This window comes from Doryrhamphus excisus, chromosome 6 (genome assembly GCF_030265055.1).
Source record: "Doryrhamphus excisus isolate RoL2022-K1 chromosome 6, RoL_Dexc_1.0, whole genome shotgun sequence".
NCBI classification, from domain to species: domain Eukaryota; kingdom Metazoa; phylum Chordata; class Actinopteri; order Syngnathiformes; family Syngnathidae; genus Doryrhamphus; species Doryrhamphus excisus.
This window is the reverse complement of record NC_080471.1, coordinates 18,219,422-18,243,698: the sequence shown is the minus strand read 5'-3', so window position 1 is coordinate 18,243,698 and position 24,277 is coordinate 18,219,422. Positions and strand designations below refer to the sequence as shown.

Here is a 24,277-nt window from a genome sequence, read left to right as displayed (position 1 = left end):
ACTAAGCGGGGCCCTCCGTGGCAATACGTCTAGGAGGTGGACCACCTCAGATCTTGTCCGATTCTGTCAGGGTGAGTTCCAAACAGCGGCAACCTCTGCTGGACCCCCTCCCCAACAAATGAACATCTGCACTGCTTTCTATGCTATTAGAAGTGTATTTCCTGCAGCAGGAGTGGCTACTCCCATGTTAAATTTTTACATTCACCCCAGTTCAGGTATTTTTGAACTTAAAAAAGAAGTAGTCTAATACAGTACAGGAAAAAAACTTTGTCATAAGATATGGTCTGGTCACATTGTATAGCAATGGTAGTCAGAACATAACTGTTAAAGTGGTTGTTGTATGACTAATTCTCCTTTTCAGCCACACAGTAGTGCTATTGCGCCAGGCCCTGGAAGATGTATGTGTATGTGACTCCTAAGCAGTGTTGGGCACATGTCAGCTTATTTAAAATGACTTTAGCCTTGTTATTGTAATGTCGCTTGAAAATTCCTAAATTCACTCTTTATTTGGGCTTGTTTTCAGCAGAAAGCGAGTCGCTTGTTTCTCTCGCGAGACCTGGCGACACTGCCCCTGAGTTGTGTTCAATATCAAGTCGTTAAACGGCTCTTTGTGACAATGTATATATCCAACACACGCACTTAAACAATGTAATAAATGAGTCCTGGGGATAAGAATCATAGAAGAAAGCTAAAACTCACTATTTTGTACATGAAATATATACACTCCGAAGTTTACTGGTCATTTTTAAGCAACCCTTCCTTTTTCGTGTTCTTGAACACCGCATCAAGCGATGTAGCGTTCAACTCTGACTAGAGGTATACTATTTGGCTTAGATTTAAAGCGTTAAATACTATTTTTTGCAAATACCGGGACGTCTAAACAAACGGTGGTATGATATTTTTTTAAGAGCGTGGTTTGTTACGTCACTAGCAGAGCGATGCTTCACGGTTATGGCTATTAGCTTGAATGCTAACGTTGCCAAATAACGGCGACGTCATGCCACAGGAACCCTCCAATGCATTTAGGAGTAGAAGCTGCTGCTTTTCTTACTTCTCCATTTCCACCCCACGGGAAAGTTGATGCAACCTTCTTTTTTAGCATTAGTTAGTTTTCAAATTTAGTACCAAAAAGCAAATTTGCTGTGTTGCCTTTCACTGTTTGGAAGAATGGGGATGTGTTTACCGTGCCTTGGTGGAGCAGTCGACGACACTGTTGACACTCCAGATCAAGTATGTAACCATGGTTAATTCTACCACTATTATCCACACTTTATGCATGCATAGTAGGGCGTAGATGTGGCATAAAGTCATGTTTTAGTGTTGCCTCATTGACATGCTAGGTTTGGCTAACTGAATGTAAACTAGAATTTTTGGTTTACACTGCGAAGCTAAAGAGTTGGATATTTCCAGGAGACGAGGAGGCGACAGTTGGCTGAGGCGGCAGAGAAAAGACAAAAAGAGGTAAATGGTGAAAAAAACACACTAAGTAATTAACACATTAAGGCAGTACAATAAACCGTTCACACGACCAGCTTGATGAACCAGTCACGTGACTCGCTAGTGTCATTTTTTTGGGTAGCCAGTGTTGTTTTTATGACATCTTGTCACGTCAAACATTTGAATTTTCTTGTTAAAGACACTTATTACTCCTCAAATGAGCTATAAAAATGTCAAAAGTACTATTTAAAAAGCTGGGACACACTCGCCTTTAACGCCGTGAGAAGGCGTGTCCAAACCTTGACTGGTACCGTAATACACGTCTATATAAGGCAATTACATTGTACTGTTTGTTTATCTGAGGAGTAGGACCAGAACAACTGGACTAGCTGATTGTAATTGAGGCGTGATGGTGGATCCCACGGCCAAATCAGCTGAGAAACACTTTATTAGAACATAGGTCATTATTTGTGAAAATCCGGCCATTTAAGGTATTTGTGAATGCATTTCTTGTATATGTAAAGGGTAAACTCTTTAATTGTTTCTCAAAGTGACATGATAAATTTGATTGATTTTAAGATGGGCTTTAGTGAGCAATGTTTTACTGTCCAGAAAAGCCACTTGCACATCCGTAAGAGCCACACAAAGGCTGTCACAAGGTAAGTGGGCACATAATGAAAACTTTTCCTGGCCCGGTGACCCTTTGGACTGTGCCTTACCTTAACTTCCACAACCTTCTGAGTCCCCTTAAAAAAAAATACTCACGCTGTTACTACCGGCCTGACTCTACTACCACACATAACACCCACTCCCACATTCATCACATCTGAATCATTGCCTTTTCTGGCAGTCACATGTCACTTGGCTGGTTGTGATACACACTTTTTTTTTTTACTAAATATACTATACAAAATCAAAATTGCATGTTTTGGTGCAGTTTAATGTGAAAGACGCAATGCCTGAAGTTTTATATTTGATTCTCTCTCAATCAGACGGCAAACAGAGGCGTCAAAAACCCAGAAGCGGTTGAAAGGAAAAGAAAAAAACAAGAAGAAATTGAAAAACAGACGATGAGCACGTCAGTGTCTGGCGGCGGGTTGAGGGTAAGTCGCTTTGTACCTTTACTTGCATTTTTTGTTATAATACCATCAAATTGTGTGTGTACTGTAATACTTAACTGTACTTTTCCGTGTGCGTTTACTTTATAGTGGCAGGTGGGCTGAAAACAATACAAAAGGTCCAAAACAACAAAGGATTGCTGCAGGATGTTTGGAACTGCTGTCCACATTATTATTATTATTATTTATAGTTTTTTGTGATGATTTGCCTGTTTTCATGATAGTTTAACACAAACAGCTCCAGGTGCTTAATGCTGATCAACGTAGATGTGATTGGAGCAGCGGCACCCAAACTTGCAGTCTTGTTGCCAAGGTCACCTCGGCCAGTTAAAGTGATGCTGGTGGGTCACAGTGTGTGTTATGAAGAACACAATCACCATGCAGTCACTATTTAACACTAATGGTCCAATTTCATGTGACTTTTTCAAACACAGTCTGCACTCACTGCAGTTAAAATCCAAGAAAATAATGCAGTTAAGATTTTTTTTGTGAAATTCATGTCATGCGCAAGATTGCGAGTGACTATTTTCATAACCGTTGTGTATACTTGCCCATTTTTAACAGCAATGCTAACAACAGAATGACTTCTATCATTTTAAACACTACATTTCTATCTTTGACTTAGAGCACAGTTTCACTTTGTTACAGTGACTTTTATGGATGCTTAATTTAAATATGATCAGCGTTGCCATATGTAAGCACTTAATAATAATACAGAAACTACAATGTATTGGGAGGCATTAAGGAATATAGTGAGAAACTGAAGGACTAATAAATTATTTAACCTTGACTAAGCTAAGTGTACTTGATCTGTAAGTGCTTTGGTTGCAAAGATAATCATGCCAATGTTATTTGCTACAATAAATCACATTTCTGGTATGACTGGATTTTGTGAGTTTTGTGTTTGCAGATGCAGCCCTCATACCTGTGTTTTCTTTAGGGAATTATTGACAAAGCAACACAAAGAATGAGAACGTTTTGCCAGTTCGCCTTTAGAGGGCAGCAAAGTAAAACAAATGAACCCCATAAAGAAAACTTGACTCCATATTACATTCAGATTCAATGTGGTATGTTGCATTTAAACAGTTCAGTTACACTTTTATGACACGTACAGTATGTAAAGGACCTCAAACAATGCACAACGATGAGCCAATTCAAGAAACAATACAAGCAGTTGATGTTTGCTAAACACAAGGATGAAGAGTCTTGAACCAGTCATGATGTGCTATATATATCACTATATTGACACTTACTATGGTACACATTATGTCATTGGATGGTCAGATCACCTCCTACTTCGATACAAGGTGCATTATTAAAAAACAAAACAAAAAAAAAACCTTAAACTGTATTATGGAAAGCAGGAAGTGAACAAATGTAACAGTTACTGATTGTAAAAGTACCAGATGGAGGGGTAGGATTTAATAAGCTTTGCTTCTTCCTACTCCTTTTGGACATGTGGAACTGTGAACTGATTATGTGATGCATTCAATTGTAATCTGATGCATGTTCAAATGAAATAAAACCATTACCATTACAATCACAATAAAGAAAGTTATTCATTCCAAAATGGTCATGAAAATATTTCACCTAGCAAGCAGGTGTAATAAACATTGTTCAATGGGAATGTGCAGATTTTTTTTTATCAGTCAAATCACATAATTGTAGTCAAAAATATTGACTATTGAACTGTTTGAACAGTATGTTTTTTGTTGGAAACTTTGGCTCCACTGCTACAATGGTATGTACTTAAAAGTCACTGAAATTCCAAATGAAATAAAACCATTACCATTACCATAAAATAAGAAATAACTAATAACAACAAACCGTACTGCGACTAAAGTTATTCAACAACGCTTCCATTTCTTAATTTTAGTCTTTGGTTCTTTTTGCTTTACGTCCACAAACATCAAGCACTCTCCTTACCTGTAAAAAAATGTATAATTAAGTTACAATTTTAGAATAAAATCTTAAAGTAGGCATATAGTTACTAAAATACTGACCACCAGAAAATAGTGTGCAAAAGATATAGGAACAAAATTGGTCACAATATTATGAATTTAAAAAAAAACAAAACACCTTCACGTTCACGTGTAGCCAGTTGAGTCATTATATTGCAGTGATGAGCTTCAAATGTGCCGACGTGTCACACAGCTATACCTCCTGCATCATGGGGCAGTCTCCTGTGTTGACTTTTTGCTACGGTAATTAGCCGCCACCACCAGGTAACTGTCGGGTGTCAGGTCCTTGATGTTGAAGCCCTTGCCGTTGACAGGGGACGTCTTCCCCTCCACACGGGAGATTTGAAGCATACGACAGGGGTCATGCTTGAGCAGGTAGCTCTCAAAAGTCTCCCATCCTCCACCCACGCGAACCATCACGTGCTTGTTGTGCAGCATCTAGGCAACAGAAGCAGAATTTTGATATTTAAACCTGTATGAAGGACTCCTGGACTTATACTATGTAGAGTAAGCTAATGCAGGGTACATGCAGAAAGAATTAGGCCATATTAATAAAAATTCAGCAACATGATCTCATGAGAAATTTAGTAATAAATACAAATATATGTAACACACTGTTGTCATATGAAAACAGTTAGGGTTATTTTAAGGTAGTGGCAATACTACATTTGGGGCAAGTGATGGGTTTCCCCACTACAACCAGCAGAGGTCACTGTATGGAATGTTTTTGTTACGCATCAACAAACTTGTATCTTCATCTTCAGTGACTTTGAAGTACATAAGATTGTAGCAGTGGAGCCGAATTTTCCAACAAAAAAACATAAAAACTGTTCAATAGTCAATATTTTTAACTACAATAATGTGATTTGACTGATACAAAAATCTGCACATTCCCATTGAACAATGTTTACTACACCTGCTTGCTAGGTGAAATATTTTTATGACCATTTTGGAATGAATATTTTTTTTATTGTGATTGTAATGGTAATGGTTTTATTTCATTTGAACATGCATCAGATTACAATTGAATGCATCACATAATCAGTTCACAGTTCCACATGTCCGAAAGGAGTAGGAAGAAGCAAAGCTTATTAAATCCTACCCCTCCATCTGGTACTTTTACAGTACCAGATATCAGTAACTGTTATATTTGTTCACTACCTGCTTTCCTAATATAGTTTAAGTGGGGTTTTTTTGTTGTTTTTTTTTGTCACGGACCGAAGTACGAGGTGATATGACCATAGTAACTGTCAATATTTTTTTAAATATATTTTTTACCTTTATTTACCCAGGCAAGCAATTTCTTATTCACAAATGCAGCCTGAACAAAGAGCAAAAGCACTTTGACGGGAGAGGGGAGTGCTGAAAATAAGAACAAATGTTATATAAAATTACAAATATCAATACAGTAAATATGTGATAGTGATATATACAGCACATCATGACTGGTTCAAGACTCTTCATCCTTGTTTTTAGCAAACATCAACTGCCTGTATTGTTTCTTGAATTTGCTCATTGTTGTGCATTGTGGTTTAGTTCATTGACATTGGAAGTAAAAAAAAAAGATATATAGCATGGTTGGACTCCCATTTGTTATCGTTTTTATAAAGAATCTATCTAGCTATCATTTAACAACCTTATAATTGCATCATTAGGTGAAATCCTACTAAATTCCCAATAGATGGGAATGGATTCTAGTCATATTTTGTTGTTGTATTGCATTGTGCCGCCTCCCACATCCGGGACATATTCCTACGCTTGGCTACCATGACAACCTACTGAAAGACATAGCCGGCACAGACATACTTCAAGGCCCTCAACATAAAAGTGCCTCACTATGGAAGCATAGCAGCCAACTACCTCATTAATGCGTTATTACAGTGTAGCACAGAATGCCTGTTAGAGGGCTGTGGTGGTTAATTCACCCCCCCCCCCCAAAAAAAAAGACCCTGGTTGTCACTTCAGTCTGAAATATGAGACTTCCTGCCTTACAGCGGCATAACATGCAACATTTATAAGCCTCTTAGAGAATCAATCTATAGGCCATTGGCAAGGCGGTGCTTCCAATCAGCCGCAGCAGGCCTTCAGGCTTTGTGACTATGGATTTAATGGACCTGTGTGTCACAGAAGCGTTTCAATCATGCCGCTTTGGGACACGGCCCGTGCCGGAGAGACTGGGTTCTCTTTGGGATGGACAACGATCTGCAGGCGTACAGTTGACAGCACCACTCACAGATGCTGTGGAGTTAGTGGAGCTGCAGCCACCTCATTTATTTAGTCCTGGAGCCTGGAAATTGTATTCATCGCTTTTTAGGAAAAGCAGCTGCTGGCGTTTTTGATTAAAGCCTCTTTACTGAGCTGAGTGACACGCAGAGGTCAAATGATGGAGGTCACATACTGTAATTCTGATAAATACCATAGCTGTATCAAAAAGTTTATAATAATGCTCAGTTTTGATTGACACTATTAGAGTGTTTCAATATTTTGGTCACACAAATATTTGATATAGCTCTTGAATTGGATGTCATTGTACCTATTAAAGCTGCACGGCGGTCTAGTGGTTAGCGCGCAGACCTCACAGCTAGGAGACCAGGGTTCAATTCCACCCTCGGCCATCTCTGTGTGGAGTTTGCATGTTCTCCCCGTGCATGCGTGGGTTTTCTCCGGGTACTCCGGTTTCCTCCCACATTCCAAAAACATGCTAGGTTAATTGGCGACTCCAAATTGTCCATAGGTATGAATGTGAGTGTGAATGGTTGTTTGTCTATATGTGCCCTTGTCTATATGTGCTACCAGTCCAGGGTGTACCCCGCCTCTCGCCCGAAGACAGCTGGGATAGGCTCCAGCACCCCCGCGACCCTTGTGAGGATAAGCGGCAGAAAATGAATGAATGAATGTACCAATTAAAATGGATGTCGTAGCACAATACAATAGATTAACACCCTCCAGGACATTTCTGTTATTATGATACAAACATGTTTATGTTAAGCCCTTTGATCAAATGGATTTCAGTCTTAATAAATAATACTTACATACACATGTGAGCCCAACACTACTTGTCCTTGGTTGCCCAGCAACCAAGCGATGAAGACAGAGGTATTCCGAAATCCAAAAGGTGTCAGAAAATGATGCCAACTATGCAACATATTGCGCTATAAATACTTTTGGCAAATAATCTGTCTGCTTTTTGTTGCAGAAAGTCAGTTTTTGGGTCCAACCTGGAATGTGATTTGGTTGCAATTATGTAGCCGCGATATGGTATTCCAGCAGAGGGCAGCCAAGAGTGAATTCTCTCTTCTGTGGCCGCCTCCTTTGGTGTGAATCCAGGTTGTGGGTTGCCAGGTAACCAACATCCCAAGAGAACCAACACTTTATGAATGTAATTATGTACTAGCAAGAACATGGATCTTCTGTTTCGCCACTCGGGGGAAAGTTGAGTAACATTTCCATGACAAAACGGTACAGACGGACAGAATCAATGAAACGGCACAGAATCCGGTACTTGATCAAATATTTTGGGAATTGGTCATAAGATCAGATGTGAAAACATGGCTGTTATTGTTCATTGGTAGCCAATGAATCACACCATGCTTGGCTGGGGGAAATCGTCTGAAAATGAATTTCCAGTAAATGAGAACAGTTGGTTGACTTCTATTCCATATGATATTGACTATAGGGCTCGGAATCACGATACGGAAAACGATACATAACTCAAAATAACTATATCTCCATCCTGTGATGGAGATAAACAAAAACAAATGAAAAAATAAATGTCATAGTTTATAGTCATTCCTGGAAATATTGCTGTTCAATGATAGTTCACTCTCTCTATCCTGTTTTTAAAAAATATATATTAATATTTACTTAATTAATAAAAACAATGAAATGATCGCTGTTTTGTGATTGACTATAGTGTATTATTAGTAAAAAAAAATGTTGAACAACAAAGGTACATGTAGTATTCTATCATGTCTGACATGATAGAGTGAAAATAAGTTATCCTCCTTTTCTGTGTGGAAGTGGTAAATTTTTGGCTTCTTTGTCCTTCTTCCCCACACTGTATTAGACCCTTTCTTAAATTTAGAATGCAGTAAATGAATTGGAGCTTAACTAGTTAGCTCACTAGCTTGCTCATGGTTAAAGCTATGGCCATCTCATGTGTATCTGCACTGATACCGTAGTCTGCACATTACAGTTGAGCAATGTGGTGTACACAAAAAATAGTGTAAAGGTATTTCATGTCTATAGGGCTTTAATAATGGTAATTGTATTTAGAAAGTTATAAAAAGGTTTTCTATGCTCTAACTATACGAAAATATGGCATTTATTAATATGGTAATGTTTTTGTGTGTAAACAGTATAACAAGAAACACACAACGTTCTCCCATCACATGATTTGCAGGAGGCAGGACCGTGAAAACTGCTTAAAGTTGTATTGTTATAACAATGCATACTCACACGTATAAAAAGCATTTTCTCCCCCACACGATATCGACCCTGTGAATGTCTCTCCACATGGAATTTATTTGGACACCTGCAGGGGGGGTCGTCAGCGATATGTCTGACCTGTAAGGCACACACACACACAGTACAGCGACATAGACAGTATTATACAACTGGACATGTTTACCCTGTGAGGTCAGCAATCACAACTGCTGACTTACAGCGTCATCAAGAAGCTTCCCTGTGCTCTTCTTGATCGACTGAGTGACTTTGGGAGGGGTGGGGGACGGGGAAGGAGATGGAGAAGGAGACCACGAGGGAGATGGAGGGAGATGCTGAGCTGGGGATGCAGGCGACGGAGGTGGTAGAGGTGCTTTTTCTTCCTGTTCTATCTCTTTTTCCAGTTTTATAAGGCCAGGAGGCTCCACGTTGTACCTGTAAAGGGAAATAGTCCTTGTAGTAGCATGCAGTGTATATTATAGTATTCATATATATTCATTCATATAGCATTCATTCATTCATTTTCTACCACTTATCCTCACCAGGGTCGCGGGGGTGCTGGAGTCTATCCCAGCTGTCTTTGGGTGAGAGGCGGGGTACACCCTGGATTGGTCGCCAGCCAATCACAGGGCACATATAGACAAACAACCATTCACACTCACATTCATACCTATAGACAATTTGGAGTCGCCAATTAACCTAGCATGTTTTTGGAATGTGGGAGGAAACCGGAGTACTATTGTATCTGTAACTAACTATACATTGTTTCTATATGTTTTTGTTTTGGATCTCGGCTGCACGGCCGTTGAGTGGTTAGCGCGCAGACCTCACAGCTAGGTGACCAGTGTTCAATTCCACCCTCGGCCATCTCTGTGTGGAGTTTGCATGTTCTCCGGTTTTCTCCGGGTACTCCGGTTTCCTCCCATATTCCAAAAACATGCTAGGTTAATTGGCGACTCCAAATTGTCCATAGGTATGAATGTGAGTGTGAATGGTTGTTTGTCTATATGTGCCCTGTGATTGGCTGGCGACCAGTCCAGGGTGTACCCCGCCTCTTGCATTTCCTCTCGATAGGCTCCAGCACCCCCCGCGACCCTCGTGAGGATAAGCGGTAGAAAATGAATGAATGAATGAATGAATGAATGTATTGGATCTCAGGTGAGTGCATATTTAAAATGACCTGGTTGCTATCCGTCCCAACTGTAACAGGCAGAGACAAACTTCTCGTGGTTGCTTGTGAAGAACTTCAAAAGAAGAACACAGTGTTAAAAAGCTATGAGTGAGGATGACTGAACACAACACAGAAAAAAATGAGCTTACTGTTCAAACTAAAATCAGCATGCTAACATGCTCCCAAGACTAATGGTAATGTATGTCGATCGCTTGCACACAACCTCACAAGTTCATGATGATGATGATGATGATGGCTCTGGTCACTGGCAACCCATGCTAAACCACTGCATGTGACATTCAACTCACCGTGCAATATACACAATATATAGGCTGCATGATGGCAAACCTGGTATTGTTGAACTGATAAATCCCGCCATGGAAAGAAGGGGAAAAGATACGAGCATGAGGAAGAAAGAGACAGTTGTCAGCTGTGAAAGTGTTTCTGAGCGTGTTCACTCTGCGGATGGCTCACCGAGTGTGAAAACTTGGCCTTCGAAAAATCATTTGCATAGCTTGAATCGCTTGGCAGAGGTCCGGATTACATAAATATTCTTGGTATTTCTGTTACTTCAAGGCTCACATGTTGTGCATATGACTGCAGGAAAAGCAATTCCTCACAAACATTGACATGAGACAACACAAGCGGAGAGAATAGCGCCTACCTCCCTCTTGGCTGAGAGAAACATTTGCACAATGCTGGCCTACTTTCTTCACACTCTTCTGCCTGTGCTTTTGTTTTATTGTGCCAGTTCTGACAGAGCCAAGTACTCATAATCATGTTAGTATATTCATATTATTATTACCCTCAAGGAATGTGAAAACAAGAGGGATAGGTATTATTTTGATGGCTGTGTTGTTAGCAGAGGTACTAAAAAAACTATAACTGATTTAAATGAAGATGTGGTGTTCAAGTACCCAAGAGGAATTTTTAGTGATGATGTGATTTCCCCCCAAAATCACCTACTTGTTGCAATGGAACAAGGGTTGTTGGGCCTTGGCAGAGGTTGACATTGTTAGTTTCATGGTTTTACATTTAAGGGTGTGCGATCGGGGGAACCACAGCATTCACACTGCAGACATCTGCAAGAGTTCTACCTGGCAACAACATCTCAGCATTCAAGTGGTATTTCTGAGTAGATTTTGGTCTGTAATTTGAGAAATATTTGAGGTCCATTCACTACGTTGTAAAAGCATGATACACACCTAAACCTTCAGATTCAAACAAACACGTTTCCCATTAGATTATGTCACACTGCATAGAGTCAGCCATGGCATGTCTGACATGATAGAGTGAAAATAAGTTCTCCTCACTTTCTGTGTGGAAGTGGTAAGTTTTTGACATATTTGTCCTTCTTCCCCACACGGTAATAAACCCTTTCTTCAGCCATGGCATGTCTGACATGATAGAGTGAAAATAAGTTCTCCTCACTTTCCGTGTGGAAGTGGTAAGTTTTTGACATATTTGTCCTTCTTCCCCACACGGTAATAAACCCTTTCTTCAGCCATGCCATGTCTGACATGATAGAGTGAAAATAAGTTCTCCTCACTTTCTGTGTGGAAGTGGTAAGTTTTTGACATATTTGTCCTTCTTCCCCACATGGTAATAAACCCTTTCTTAAGTTAAAATACAGCACTGATAATGGTAATTGTATTTAGAACGTTATAAAGCGGTTTTCTATGCAAACTATGAAAATGTTCCATTTATTAATATGGTAATGTTTTCGTGTGTACACACGATAACTAGAAACACACAATGTTCTCCCATCAGATCACATGTTTTGACACATTTATGTCATATTTTTCACACGAGGTCCATTCACCGAGTACCTAAACCTTCAGATTCAAACAAACACGTTTCCCTAAAATGAATTATGGTGTATTATTAATAGGAAAAATATTGAACAACAAAAGGTATATGTAGTATTCTGGCTAATAGGCATCAGCAAGGTTCCATTATTGAGACACGTCATTAGATTATGTCACACTGCATGGAGTCAGCCATGGCATGTCTGAAATGATAGAGTGAAAATAAGTTCTCCTCACTTTCTGTGTGGAAGTGGTAACATTTTGACATATATGTCCTTCTTCCCCACACGGTAATAAACCCTTTCTTAAGTTAAAATACAGCACCGATAATGGTAATTGTATTTAGAAAGTTATAAACAGGTTTTCTATTCTAACTATGAAAATGTTCCATTTATTAATATGGTAATGTTTTCATGTTTTTCGTATATCAAGAAACACACAATGTTCTCCCATCACATCACATGTTTTGACACATTTATGTCATATTTTTCACATGAGGTCCATTAACTATGTATGATACGCACCTAAACCTTCAGACTCAAATAAACACGTTTCTCCAACTCCAACCTCACGACACCAGGACAGGAAGTTGGCTGTGTTGTCCCGTGCAAAGAAAGACCCAGAGGGCGCACTCCGTCGGCATGGAATCCTTCGATAGGGAAGAACCTGTGAGATACAAACAAAGAAGGGAGCATTATATACATTACATACATATGTACATGTACCAGAATATTTATCCCCACCACTTCCTTCTCCATCTGTTCTTGTTTCAGCTGAGGATTTTATTATACACATCAGTATTGGAGCCGCCGTGTCGGAACAGTAGGGCCAGTTTACCAGACTCACTATGATTGCCGATCAGATGACATGCTCGTGGTCCACAGCTCTCACACCATCTCCACTTGGGAGATTATGCGTCTTTCTGTGGTTTTTATACAGGATATGTCTGCGTATGTGCTATGAGAAAGGTGCAATGAGCTCATGGGAGAAATATGCAGGCTTTTGTGGGTATTTTTCTTTTCTTTCCAGGCTCCCCTATGGGCTGTTTTTGTGTGAGGATCCTTACTGTTAACGAATGACTTTCCTGGAAAAGTAACCATGGCCATAATTACATTAAGTGTGTGACCTAACAACCAGTGTAATTCTTCCGGCAGTGGCTTTCTCCATTAGCCAGACATTTGCTTCTAATTTCTAAATAAAAGTATGGAAGTCATTTAGTGGCTGTTTATACAAGATCTAACGCAATGATATTGTTTTGGCTGATTGTATCGATGATGATAACAAATAGATAACAAAATGCAATTGTTATCTATGATATAAGACATATAGGATGGGGAGAATGGCGAGAAGCAGAAGCATCCTTTTTGGACTTCAATGAATCTGAATTTCGGCGGCAATGGAAGGGTGGAATTGGGTGAAAAGGGTGGAATTGAACTCGAGTCTCCTAGCTGTGACGCCTGCACGCTAACCGCTCGATCAACAACATAAGCAAAATACTACCTGTACCCTAATCAACAATGACAGTTGTTAATTACAAAAATACAAAAATTAATATAAAATAATTGCAAACAAACACAGATTTAAAGTGAATACAATTAAATAAGTAGAAAAGTTTACGTTAAGTTATGTATGATTTCTGTCGTCTTTCAAAACTCCTTCTCTTCCGCCATCAAGCTCACCTTGAAAGGTAATGCATTCTTTTTCATTCATTATTTTATTCATGCTTATTATATATTTTGATAATATATCTTTATATTACAAGATATATAACACAGTTGGGGCTGCACGGCGGGCAAGTGGTTAGTGCGCAGATCTCACAGCTAGGAGACCAGGGTTCAATTCCACCCTCGGCCATCTGTGTGTGGAGTTTGCATGTTCCCCCCGAGCATGCGTGGGTTTTCTCCGGGTACTCCGGTTTCCTCCCACATTCCAAAAACATGCTAGGTTAATTGGTGACTCCAAATTGTCCATAGGTATGAATGTGAGTGTGAATGGTTGTTAGTCTATATGTGCCCTGTGATTGGCTGGCGACCGGTCCTAGGTGTACCCCGCCTCTCGCCCAAAGACAGCACCCCCCGCAACCCTTGTGAGGAAAAGCGGTAGAAAATGAATGAATGAATTAATCTGAATTAGGGTTAGCTGAGGTGATTGATTTTCAGTTGTTTGTGGGTCACAGTGTGGACGACCGCTTATCACACAGTGTACACAAAGTGATTCAGCATGTTCCCTGCACAACAACAAATTGTAAACTTTTGTTTCTTGTCTGCCAGGACCATCTGACGACATTCCTGCTTTCCCTTTCTGACTGTTCGATGCGATCAATAGCTCCTCTGTTCCAGGAGATCCTGTGTCTTTCTCACGCTCATTGACTACAAGCATTTCCTCACATCTGTGCTGAGATCAGGAGACCCACGATCACCAGCACTAGCCGTGGCCCACTGCGAAGATCAGCAACTCACAGTGACGCGCTAACAAAGGAGTCTTGTGCTTCTTATCCGCACCCGAAGATGTTTTTTTTTACATCCTCAGACAGAAGCATGTAATCACCCTAGACACCACATGGCTGCTCTAATGTCACAACTGACTAATTAAAACAGCCAAAGCTTTCTTGAAAGAAGACATACCCGCTCAAACCTACCATGGACAAATGTAAACTATACAGAGGAGCCATCACCAATTAAATGGCAGACGTCGGACTCAGCGATTCAGAGACCCGTGACCAATTAATTTAAGTAGCTTGCTCAATCATAGCTTGCCAAATGTAGGAAAAGTTGATAGAGAAAACGGAACATTTAAAAGTCAATGGACCAATATATGTTCATTCTTCCAGAATTCAGTACCAAACCGCTCTGTTTCATATGTTCTGAAACTGTAGCGCTGGTCAAAAGTGCAAATGTGAGTGTGGAAAATAACGTTGCATAGAGGCAAGTATGACAAAACTCCAACCTCCCTTTTTGCAAAACTTGGTCAACAGGATGTTAAATGTTCACTTGCCCATTCATTTGTCATTTTTTTTTACATAATTTTCTGCAGGTATAATAATAAATAATAAGAAAAACAATAATTATTGACTATTAAATGTGTTTTGTGTTCAAATTTTCTGGTGTCTGGAATGAATTAATTACATTATATATTATTTTCAATGGGGCTTGCGCACAGGTCATACAGCAAGGAGACCCGAGTTTGATTCCATCTGTGTGGAGTTTGCATGTTCGCGTGGGTTGTTTCCGAGGACTCCTCCCACATTCCAAAAACATGCTAGGTTAAATTGTATGAATGCGAGTGTGAATGGTTGTTTGTCTATATGTGCCCTGTGATTAGCTGGCGATCAGTCCAGGGTGTACCCCACCTCTTGCCCGAAGACAGCTGGGATAGGCTCCAGCACCACTGCGACCCTCATGAGGATAAAATTTATGAATTAATTATTTTCAATGGAAAAACTTGCCTTGGTTAAAGTCTGTTTTGGTTTGAGTCTGACCTTCTGGAACGGATTAATGATACTAACCAAGGCACCCTTTATATTAACTTGGTTCTAGGTCAGCTTCATCAAATGTAAAAACCCTACTGGATCCCAATGGTGACTTGAACTGCTGTCAGCAATTTATTCCTCCAACTGATGCTGTGTTCACATTTGCAAAGGGTATAAAAGGTTATATGATCTATAAAAATATTAATATTATTATCACTGCTTCATTTCATCAACTAAATAGTCATACTGATGAATCAAAAAAAACATCTTCTGTTCATATAGAATTGACTGGGTTCTTGACATCCTGTTATTGGGCACCCAACAGACTAAATGTTATCATGTCACTTGCCACAGAGGATGTAGTGCCTCATCATTTCAAGTGTCCTTGCCAGACTTATTTTTTCACCATAGCATGAGGAAAACCTCCTGCCCACCTCCCTCATAGAAACATCCCAGCCTTTATCCAAAACTCTGTCCCTAATGAAATTTTTAAATGCACAATTGTTGCAGCAGAGAGCACGAATTAATCTGCCATATTCAATATTTTCATCTGTCAGACACCATATGGACATTTATTGAGCGAGCAGTTCAATATGAAAAGCCTCTATTGATCTAATTGAGTGAAACTTAATATTTGTGTGTATCTGTCTCAGAACCGGATGGGAGTCAATAAAAGCTGACAGCTGCTGTCCCCAGTCAATTACATTAAAAAGGGAGCAGTAACTCATGACATTTGATTTGGGGGGGGGGGGGGGGGGGGGGGGGGGGTTGAAATGTCTGCTAAACTAATGACAAGGGTTTGCACAGCAGACAAATCTGGATTGTCGCAAATTCGTCGATTTAAAAGTGATTAGCTGTCTCCTCAGTCGGTATTAGCATAGCCATGACCGGGTAATAGTCAAGGTGCACTGGACTGTACTACCTTTCTGTTGTTGAGAGGCATGTCTCCATTACTTTCCCTGAACTTCTCCTGCAAAGTCTCAGCCAGCTGGCACAGGAGGAAGCCGTTGTCTAAGCGTTCCATGAAGCTCTCAGCGGTGATTTCCAGGCCTGACCAAGAGGACACATAAAGTAAGAAGCAATCTAGCAAAGGAAATTCATTATAAAAAAAATGTGAATAGAAATGATATATCCAGTCCAATCCCAGTGGAAGGAGAACATGATGCAAGTAATGACGAAACGCATAATGAAGCCTGTCTTGTGCTAGTCTGCACATGTTCATTGTGTTACATGAAGGCACCTTGAGGTGCTTCATTATGAACTTGGCAAAGATGCGGTCAACTCAAAGTGGGCATCTAAACCTGCACACTTGTTTAAACCAGATTGCCCTGTGCGCCAAGTAGAGGTACTGTAGACTGGTAATCAACATGTGGTTTCAAATTGACTGACTTCCAAAAGGTTCATTCTTTCTCAGTGAGATCATTGTGAAATTGGAGGTGGTGGCAAGAGGGTGTCTGTGGAAAGAAACTGGACAGTTTTGTTTTTTATCCTTTCTGTTTCTTATAGCAGGGATCTGGGGGTTCATAGCGTTTAATGAGTTCCAAATGTTGCATCGAGCCCAGAAAATGAGATTGCAATCTTGAGAAATACTCAGCGAGCTCCTGACTTACAGTATATGCACATGCGCCCCGTAAACTCCTGCTGTGTGAGAATATAATTTATTCCAGAGAGGTTGAGAAGAAGCATTTCATTTTGGCTCCTCGGTCCTATAAATGTCTCTGCCTCCCATCGCATCGTGACTCATTATGATCGAACGTCCTGCTCCCCACTCGAACGGTGGACTTTTTCCTCAGCACTCCTCCTACCTAAAAGCTGTTTAGTCTAACAGCCCCTCCTGGAGCTTACAAGCACAAGGAAGCTTAAACTAATAGTACAATTTATTTAATGGCAACACTTGGATGCACTTCAGCTTAGATTGTTCCAATGCACCTGCAGATACCATGCAACAATTTCTCTTTTTCTAAAACAATCACACACACGGGCTGCACGGCGAACGAGTGGTTAGCGCACAGACCTCACAGCTAGGAGACCAGGGTTCAATTCCACCCTCGGCCACCTCTGTGTGGAGTTTGCATGTTCTCCCCGTGCATGTGTGGGTTTTTTTTCCGGGTTCTCCGGTTTCCTCCCACATTCCAAAAACATGCTAGGTTAATTGACAACTCCAAATTGTCCAGAGGTATGAATGTGAGTGTGAATGGTTGTTTGTCTATATGTGCCCTGCGATTGGCTGGCAACCTCTCACCCGAAGACAGCTGGGTAGAAAATGAATGAATGAATGAACCACACACACACACACAGGTGAAAGAATGTTTGTAGCATGCAAACATAACATCAGTTTAAAAGGCTTCAATGCTGCAGATATGCTGAATCTTCAGTCATAAGTGATACCTGTCAATATGAATGCACCTGGAATTGCACCGAAATTAGCACCAAAAAGGGTAAGTGTGCCTCTGAAGTCAATATAAAACATTAGAATTCCAATCCTTATCATGCTCAACATCATATAAGATCATCTTTGGCTTTGTGTAACACCAATCTACTGTAATTAAGTGTTCATTGTATATAATGCATGCATTTCTTGTCATGAATGAATTCATTTGCGCCACAATTTCTCAAGTCTAATCTTTCATTTTACTTATTCATGCATACCTGTTGTCAATGCATTGCTGCTTAACAAGAGTGAACAGTGTCATTTATTATGTAGCAGGGCTGCTGATGCTCCTCTACTACTACTACTACTACTACTACTACTACTCACTGGCGCTGCATTATCCCTGTGCCGTAATGATGCCCATTATTCAATTAAAGTGAATCTACAGGAGTCAGTGGTGTGTTGTCAGGGCTGGCAAGGACTCCTCTGCTGGCCTAAACACTATTACAAACTGACCTGCGTTTATTACTTAAATTCTAGTATTTGTTCCATGAAATTGTAATTATCTTCATTTCATAGTGTGTCTCTTGGCCGTACTGTTTCTAGTACATGTATGTGTAGGCTTGATTTTTATTTGCTGTCTTCGGGCGTGAGGCGGTGTACACTCTGGACTGGTCGCCAGCCAATCACAGGGCACATATAGACAAACAACCATTCACACTCACATTCATACCTATGGACAATTTGGAGTCGCCAATTAACCTAGCGTGTTTTTGGAATGTGGGAGGAAACCGGAGTACCCGGAGAAAACCCACGCATGCACGAGGAGAACATGTAAACGCCACACAGAGATGGCTGAGGGTAAAATCGAACACGGCTCTCCGAGCTGTGAGTGCTAGCCACTTGGTACCGTGCAGCCACACTGCAAATTACTTTACATTTACTACTGGTTCTAGTGTTAAAAGGTTAAAGTGTTTATGAATGAAATAATCCTGAAATTCACATGGATTAAAAAAATTGGATACTCTCACCAAGCATATTAGTGAGCCACAGGGCAAGGTCTTCCTTCATGGGCAACAGGTTGGCTTCGTGTCGACTAGCCAGCCACTGGTGGTACTGCTGCATGTCTGTCAGGCCAGGGCTACTTGGATGTTTAGGACTCGGGAAGCTGCACATGGTTCCCTATGGAAGACCTGAGAAAGACACACATTAAGTGCACATTCCCAAAACAAGAATCTTTTCAGCCAACTAGTGTGCTTTACAGCAACGACTCTAAATACGTAGAACTGACTACACCATGGAGCAGCAAGTCTGCCATGATGGTGAGCAAGAAAGCTGTGTACAATGTATTCACTAGGGGCAAAAAACTAACTTTAAGTCAGCAAACTAAACAAGGCAGCAGACCTTTCTGCCAAATGCAGCCTGGCGAGGGACTGTACTTTACATCGATATTTAGAGAAATATTTAACTGCTCCTTGGCGCCTGTAATGTGATTTCATTGACGGAGCAAAGCGACTCTCACGGCCCTTTCAATAATATCCAGCTTTGCCAAGTGTTCAGTCTAATGTGAAAATCTTTTGTCTCGAGCTTCAAGCCAGGAATTCCACCACTATGACTCCGAGCATGCACGTGGAGGCAACACGACTGTGCAGGCATTACAAAGATGTGATGTTTATGGTGTTTTGTTTTATTCCAGGATGAATGATTAATTACTTTGTGCCATGGGAGTACATTGTGCTAAAACCTTATCTGGTTTAATACACTCATACATGCTTGTATGTATAGATACATTGCTGTATATAATAATATATACAGCATATTGTGTATATGCTGTATTACACCATGTATATGTAACATATATTGTATAGATCTTTTTCTTTTTTCCTTAGTATGTATCGGAATTTGGATGAGTCTGAGACACTTCTATCCCAGGTTGCCATGGAAATTAGTATGTGGAAACTGCCCCGTGACAACTTTTACCTGCTTTTTTTTATTAGGCACCAATTGTGCTGACTGGGGCTGCACAGCAGTCGAGTGGTTAGCGCGCAGACACAGTTAGGAGACCAGGGTTCGATTCCACTCTCTGCCTCGGTACTCCGGTTTCCTCCCACATTCCAAAAACATGCTAGGTTAATTGGCGACTCCAAATTGTCCATAGGTATGAATGTGAGTGTGAATGGTTGTTTGTCTATATGTGCCCTGTGATTGGCTGGCGACCAGTCCAGGGTGTACCCCGCCTCTCGCCCGAAGACAGCTGGGATAGGCTCCAGCAACCCCCGCGACCCTCGTGAGGTTAAGCGGTAGAAAATGGAATGGAAGATCACATAGCTGTCTGAAATGTTGTTTTGTCACACATACGAGTATTAGCCCTTATGGTTGGCAAATGGTATGCAAAGTTCAAGAGGAAGCACGTCCACCGAATATGAAAAACTTGTTTAAAAATACAGAGGCTTTGTGAAAAATGTGAGGAATCTAACCTTTAAAGCAGTCTAACATTTCATGGTCATTTAGAAGTTGGATGACACCAAATCACACTACAGGCCAACAGCCGACATCAGTAGGATGTACACCAGGGTCATGTTGTCTTCATGTTGTGACACTGGGTTAAAAAAATTGGCAGAGAGGCCGTCTACGTATAGGTGATCGTCAAATAGAATTACATAATTGCTCACGGTGCAACAAAGCGAAAACAAAACACATCCATGTTATGTTAACACCTCCTTGTTTACTTCTCCTCAATATACTGCATCCACCCATCCATTTTCTTCCGGTTATCCGGGTCTGGGTTGTGGGCGCTGCAGTCTCAGTAGGGAAGCCCAGACTTCCTGGGCCCCAGGCACCTTCTCCACATCCACTAGAAGGACACCAAGGCGTTCCCAGGCCAGATGTGAGAAGTAATCCCTCCAGCATGTCTTAGGTTTTTCCCGGGGCACCGTCCAGTATCTAGTTTTCCGCAACCGGGACGAAAACCGCATTGAAACTCTTGTAGCAGAGGTTTTTTATGTTAAAGGTTTAAAAAAATGTAGAATGTAGACACTTGACGGACCTGCTGTTGCCTGCACGCCAGTGTTTGCTCACCCCTGTTCTACAGTAGTAAGTAAGCTTGTCACCTTACTTCACAAAGTAGTGATTGTAAAATTATTGTGTAAACTTTTCTCATAATCATTTGGAGTAATTTCCTTTAGTTTGCACCTTTTAAAAATGTTATCTATGAAGTCTCTTTCTCTTGTCTCAGCTCTGTGAGGCCGAGCATTCACCTTTAATACTGTACTTAATTTTAATTCATGTATAAATTTTGCTCAAAAGCTACATTGTTCTCCAGAAATGTGACATTTGAAGATATCCCACTTGAGTTTGACCCACATACTGTATTCCTCCAAAAATATCTCTAAAAGAAACAACCAATTGTTGCGCTGGTTTGGCACCACACTGTTGCCTGACCTCCTCAAGTCCGGGTCAAAAAACATACCCAACCTTGCCTCTCCTCAAGACTTTCTATGTGTGCATACAGCCCCCTAAACCTGCCAGCTACAGATGTGCTTCTCAAGAGCCAGATTCCAAACCCAGATGTTGACTCAGGATTAGGAACAGAAGATCTGCACAATAATAGTCAAATATACAAAGATGTAAAGGTAAACATTCCTCAGACAGACAGAGGCCTTGTGACTGCCGTGAAGGCACTATAACATACCATGTCTGGGACACATGGATGGGAATTTCAGCAGCTGAATAGTACACGTTTCTAAAAAAAAAAAAAAATCAAGAGTGGCTCTGTTTCCTTAACCGGCTCCGCATGTTATACACTCTGCTCCCACAAAAATGATGATTTGTCCATTTAAACAGAAGCACAAGCTTCATTGTGTGTGTGCCGTGTTTCAGGTTGTATCACTTGCAGAATTGAACTGTCAACAGAAAGTTTCTACTCCGTGCAGTCGTAAAACCTCATATGTGATCCTGTGCCAGGTTACACTTGATGCATTGATTTTAAGAGCATCTGGCCTTTCATAACCGATATGCATTACATACACTGTCAATAAATAACACAACTGTCATAGAATATATGGATGCATTCCTACAGAACCCCATACAAATCTTTGTTGTTATGCCTGAATTTGTCTTAATAAATGGGTTTTGTTGCTAAGTCTTTATTCACTTTACATCTGTAGGATGGATGTTCATTCAACAGTGGCTATAAATATTAAAAGTTTCACAGCAATATTCAGGCTGGTGACTTATGACACAAATCTTTAAGCACTCATTATTGTCTTTAAACTGTCAGCAAATGACAATTAATTGAATCCTTACTTTCCCTTTTAGACCAATCTGTTCACAGTTAATAACTTCTACTGAAACTGCACACAAAAGTCGAACAATTTAGGGCAAATGTTACATAGAGTGCTCACCCTCAGGGTTCAGCTGCTGCGTGCGTACCTTCTTCTCAGTCGTCCTCTGAGCTGCATGCAGGCTCCCACTTTTCATGCTTTCCACTTTCCACCTACAGTTTAAACTGCAGGGCTCGCAACTGTAGTCTGAACTGGGAAGGACTTTTCTCATTTGCACAGAGATCCAACTACACGCACGCAGATACGCGCGCACGCGCACACAGCTGATGGGAGTGAAGTTTGATCTCGCCAACTCCCTTCACCAGTATGGTGCCTCATTAACTCACCGTGACATATCTGGACTACATTCAACAGAACGGCTCGATGAATTCGCCCATGCATGATTGTATCCCCTCTCTGTGTCACCAACTGGCAGTTAAATTACAAACCTCATGTCACTGTAACGTTAATTACATGGAAAAACAACAATTATAAACCGATTTGGTTGTTGTTTGTCAATGTTTCTCTGTTAATGCGATTTTCTGCACTTGTACTTATCTGTTGCACAAAAGTAAACGATTTAAAATGCTGCTTTTATTTTGAAGGTGTCATGCCTGCCGCATCGAGTGTGCCACTGAGCATGCGCAGCAGTCCGAGCGGCACAAACAAAAGAAGAAAGTGGCAAATGGAACGTGAGTTTAATGTTTTTTTGCTCTTTTATTCCAGAGTGTTAATAAATAACTGTGATATACATTGTATGTGCCACATATTGGAGGTGTCTTTGAAGCGTGTACTTACTTGACGTCCGTTAAAGTACAACGCTGCCAATGTGGCTAGCCGACTATCGCTACCTAGCTAGCATATAGCTTCCATAGCGTTTGTGTGGTCTTCCTAAGACAACATTTTGGTCATTTCTGCCCTTCTCAGTGGGAGTCAGAGCCCACCGAGGCTCCAGAGAAAGAGCGCCGCATGGAGGCCGTGTTGAAGAACTTGTCGAACACTGTCGAGCTGCTGGCGGTGGCGGCGCGGAGCAGTGACGTCCATCACTGGGACGGAAACACTCTTTCCCGGGCATTTCATTGGGCCTGCTACTGCGAGCACCTTTTCTCCAGGTTTCACCACAACCCCCAAATAAGAGGGATTATGGAAACGAAATTACAGCACACTAATAACCGTTTGCGAGCTGTCTTTAGTGACTACTCTGATGTGTCCTTTTTGGACCTGTCCCAATGCCAGCACTTGTTGCTAAGAGGGCTCCTAAAAAACACTCACCTCCCTCTCTCCATCATGAAGATACTCTTTGACACAAAAGCACCAGGACACATTGAACCAGGAGAGTATCCAGACATCACAGGCCTTTGCAGTCACATCATTCAGAGCAAATCTGCGTGCAAAATCTTAAGTCCTCTATTAGACAAGTCAGCCGTTGGTGCTGATGCTCAGGTGCAGGCAGCCATGTTGATGGAGAGTCTGCAAGCTTTGCTTGACTGTGATGGAGAAACTTGCCGGGCGCAGCGTTTTCTTGACTCTGTCCTCCAGGGATGCAAAGAAACTGAACATTTGTGTCTGGTCCTTGCTGCTGCTTTGCTGACGGGAGGAAACGCACACGCACAGGCTGCCTCAGTGGATTTTCTCCTGGACCGGATCCAGCAAACGCACGGTTTGCTGCAACACATGTGCTTTACATTGCCTTCTTCTATTGTTAAAGACCTGGCTAAAGGACATGTCAAATTTAGAGATGCCTATTGTGCTGTTCTTAAAAAGGAGGCCAGCAAGATGGAGTACTGCATTGATAATGGCGAATGGGTACAAAGCAGCGCAAGTCCTAAAGTGTCTTTTCAGGAAGTGACTGAGCACTTTGTGACCTTGCTTGAGGCATGTCCAGCCTGGAGGAGCACCGTAGAAGAAGAGCTGAAGGAATTGAAATTATCTGATGGAGACTTTGATGTCAGAGGACTGAGTGTATGGGGGGACCTATTAGCAGAAATACATAAACGTCAGTCACAAGTGGATGGATGATGCTCTTCATATCTGTTATATTCATTCATAAATGCTACATTATTAACATCTTACAGCCTTTCTATGACAGCCTTGATATTTCCTCTGCAAAATCACATTAAATTAATGTAATGAGTTAGCTACAAAGAATTGGAAAATAAACCTAATTTTAAAAAGTG

At 41.0% G+C, this 24,277-nt stretch overlaps 3 protein-coding genes across 8 annotated transcripts; 2 read left to right on the top strand and 1 right to left on the bottom strand.

Annotated features, from left to right (window-relative positions):
- The first annotated feature begins 765 nt into the window (after positions 1 to 765).
- svip (small VCP interacting protein) lies at positions 766 to 3,970 on the top strand. 2 transcript variants are annotated; one of them, XM_058075186.1, is made up of 5 exons: positions 766 to 1,230; positions 1,411 to 1,461; positions 2,050 to 2,096; positions 2,430 to 2,540; positions 2,646 to 2,677. In XM_058075186.1, the coding sequence occupies exons 1-4, from the start codon at positions 1,168 to 1,170 to the stop codon at positions 2,509 to 2,511; spliced, it is 243 nt and encodes an 80-aa protein (XP_057931169.1). In that variant the 5' UTR covers positions 766 to 1,167; the 3' UTR covers positions 2,512 to 2,540; positions 2,646 to 2,677. The 2 variants fall into 2 exon arrangements, with proteins under 2 accessions (XP_057931169.1, XP_057931170.1); XM_058075187.1 differs by lacking the exon at positions 2,050 to 2,096 and having other exon boundaries at positions 778 to 1,230; positions 2,646 to 3,970.
- On the bottom strand, positions 3,324 to 22,624 carry LOC131130963 (growth arrest-specific protein 2). Of its 3 annotated transcripts, XM_058075175.1 has the most exons (9): positions 22,182 to 22,623; positions 18,810 to 18,971; positions 16,330 to 16,457; positions 12,463 to 12,604; positions 10,140 to 10,203; positions 9,181 to 9,394; positions 8,975 to 9,082; positions 5,795 to 5,878; positions 4,807 to 4,954 (listed from the first exon to the last, which is right to left on the bottom strand). In XM_058075175.1, exons 2-8 carry the CDS (start codon positions 18,952 to 18,954, stop codon positions 5,825 to 5,827), a joined length of 855 nt encoding a protein of 284 aa, XP_057931158.1. In that variant the 5' UTR covers positions 18,955 to 18,971; positions 22,182 to 22,623; the 3' UTR covers positions 4,807 to 4,954; positions 5,795 to 5,824. The 3 variants fall into 3 exon arrangements, with proteins under 3 accessions (XP_057931157.1, XP_057931156.1, XP_057931158.1); XM_058075174.1 differs by lacking the exon at positions 5,795 to 5,878 and having other exon boundaries at positions 3,324 to 4,954; positions 22,210 to 22,624; XM_058075173.1 differs by lacking the exon at positions 5,795 to 5,878 and having other exon boundaries at positions 3,325 to 4,954; positions 22,182 to 22,619.
- Positions 22,409 to 24,277, top strand: fancf (FA complementation group F). Of its 3 annotated transcripts, none has more exons than XM_058075171.1 (3): positions 22,409 to 22,425; positions 22,706 to 22,792; positions 23,028 to 24,277. In XM_058075171.1, the coding sequence occupies exon 3, from the start codon at positions 23,070 to 23,072 to the stop codon at positions 24,117 to 24,119; it is 1,050 nt and encodes a 349-aa protein (XP_057931154.1). In that variant the 5' UTR covers positions 22,409 to 22,425; positions 22,706 to 22,792; positions 23,028 to 23,069; the 3' UTR covers positions 24,120 to 24,277. The 3 variants fall into 3 exon arrangements, with proteins under 3 accessions (XP_057931154.1, XP_057931153.1, XP_057931155.1); XM_058075172.1 differs by lacking the exon at positions 22,409 to 22,425 and adding an exon at positions 22,519 to 22,535; XM_058075170.1 differs by lacking the exon at positions 22,409 to 22,425 and having other exon boundaries at positions 22,486 to 22,792.

What these genes read in the sequence shown, in the direction of transcription:
- svip (XM_058075186.1), top strand. Translation starts at nt 1,168, where the DNA reads ATGGGGATGTGTTTACCGTGCCTTGGTGGAGCAGTCGACGACACTGTT. An exon ending in CTGTTGACACTCCAGATCAA is followed by an intron (nt 1,231 to 1,410) that starts GTATGTAACCAT and finishes GGATATTTCCAG; the next exon opens with GAGACGAGGAGGCGACAGTT. An exon ending in CACACAAAGGCTGTCACAAG is followed by an intron (nt 2,097 to 2,429) that starts GTAAGTGGGCAC and finishes TCTCTCAATCAG; the next exon opens with ACGGCAAACAGAGGCGTCAA.
- LOC131130963 (XM_058075174.1), bottom strand. Translation starts at nt 18,954, where the DNA reads ATGTGCAGCTTCCCGAGTCCTAAACATCCAAGTAGCCCTGGCCTGACA. An exon ending in TGCCTCTCAACAACAGAAAG is followed by an intron (nt 12,605 to 16,329) that starts GTAGTACAGTCC and finishes TGTATCTCACAG; the next exon opens with GTTCTTCCCTATCGAAGGAT. An exon ending in AGAAAATGCTTTTTATACGT is followed by an intron (nt 4,955 to 8,974) that starts GTGAGTATGCAT and finishes TCTGTTGCCTAG; the next exon opens with ATGCTGCACAACAAGCACGT.
- fancf (XM_058075171.1), top strand. Translation starts at nt 23,070, where the DNA reads ATGGAGGCCGTGTTGAAGAACTTGTCGAACACTGTCGAGCTGCTGGCG.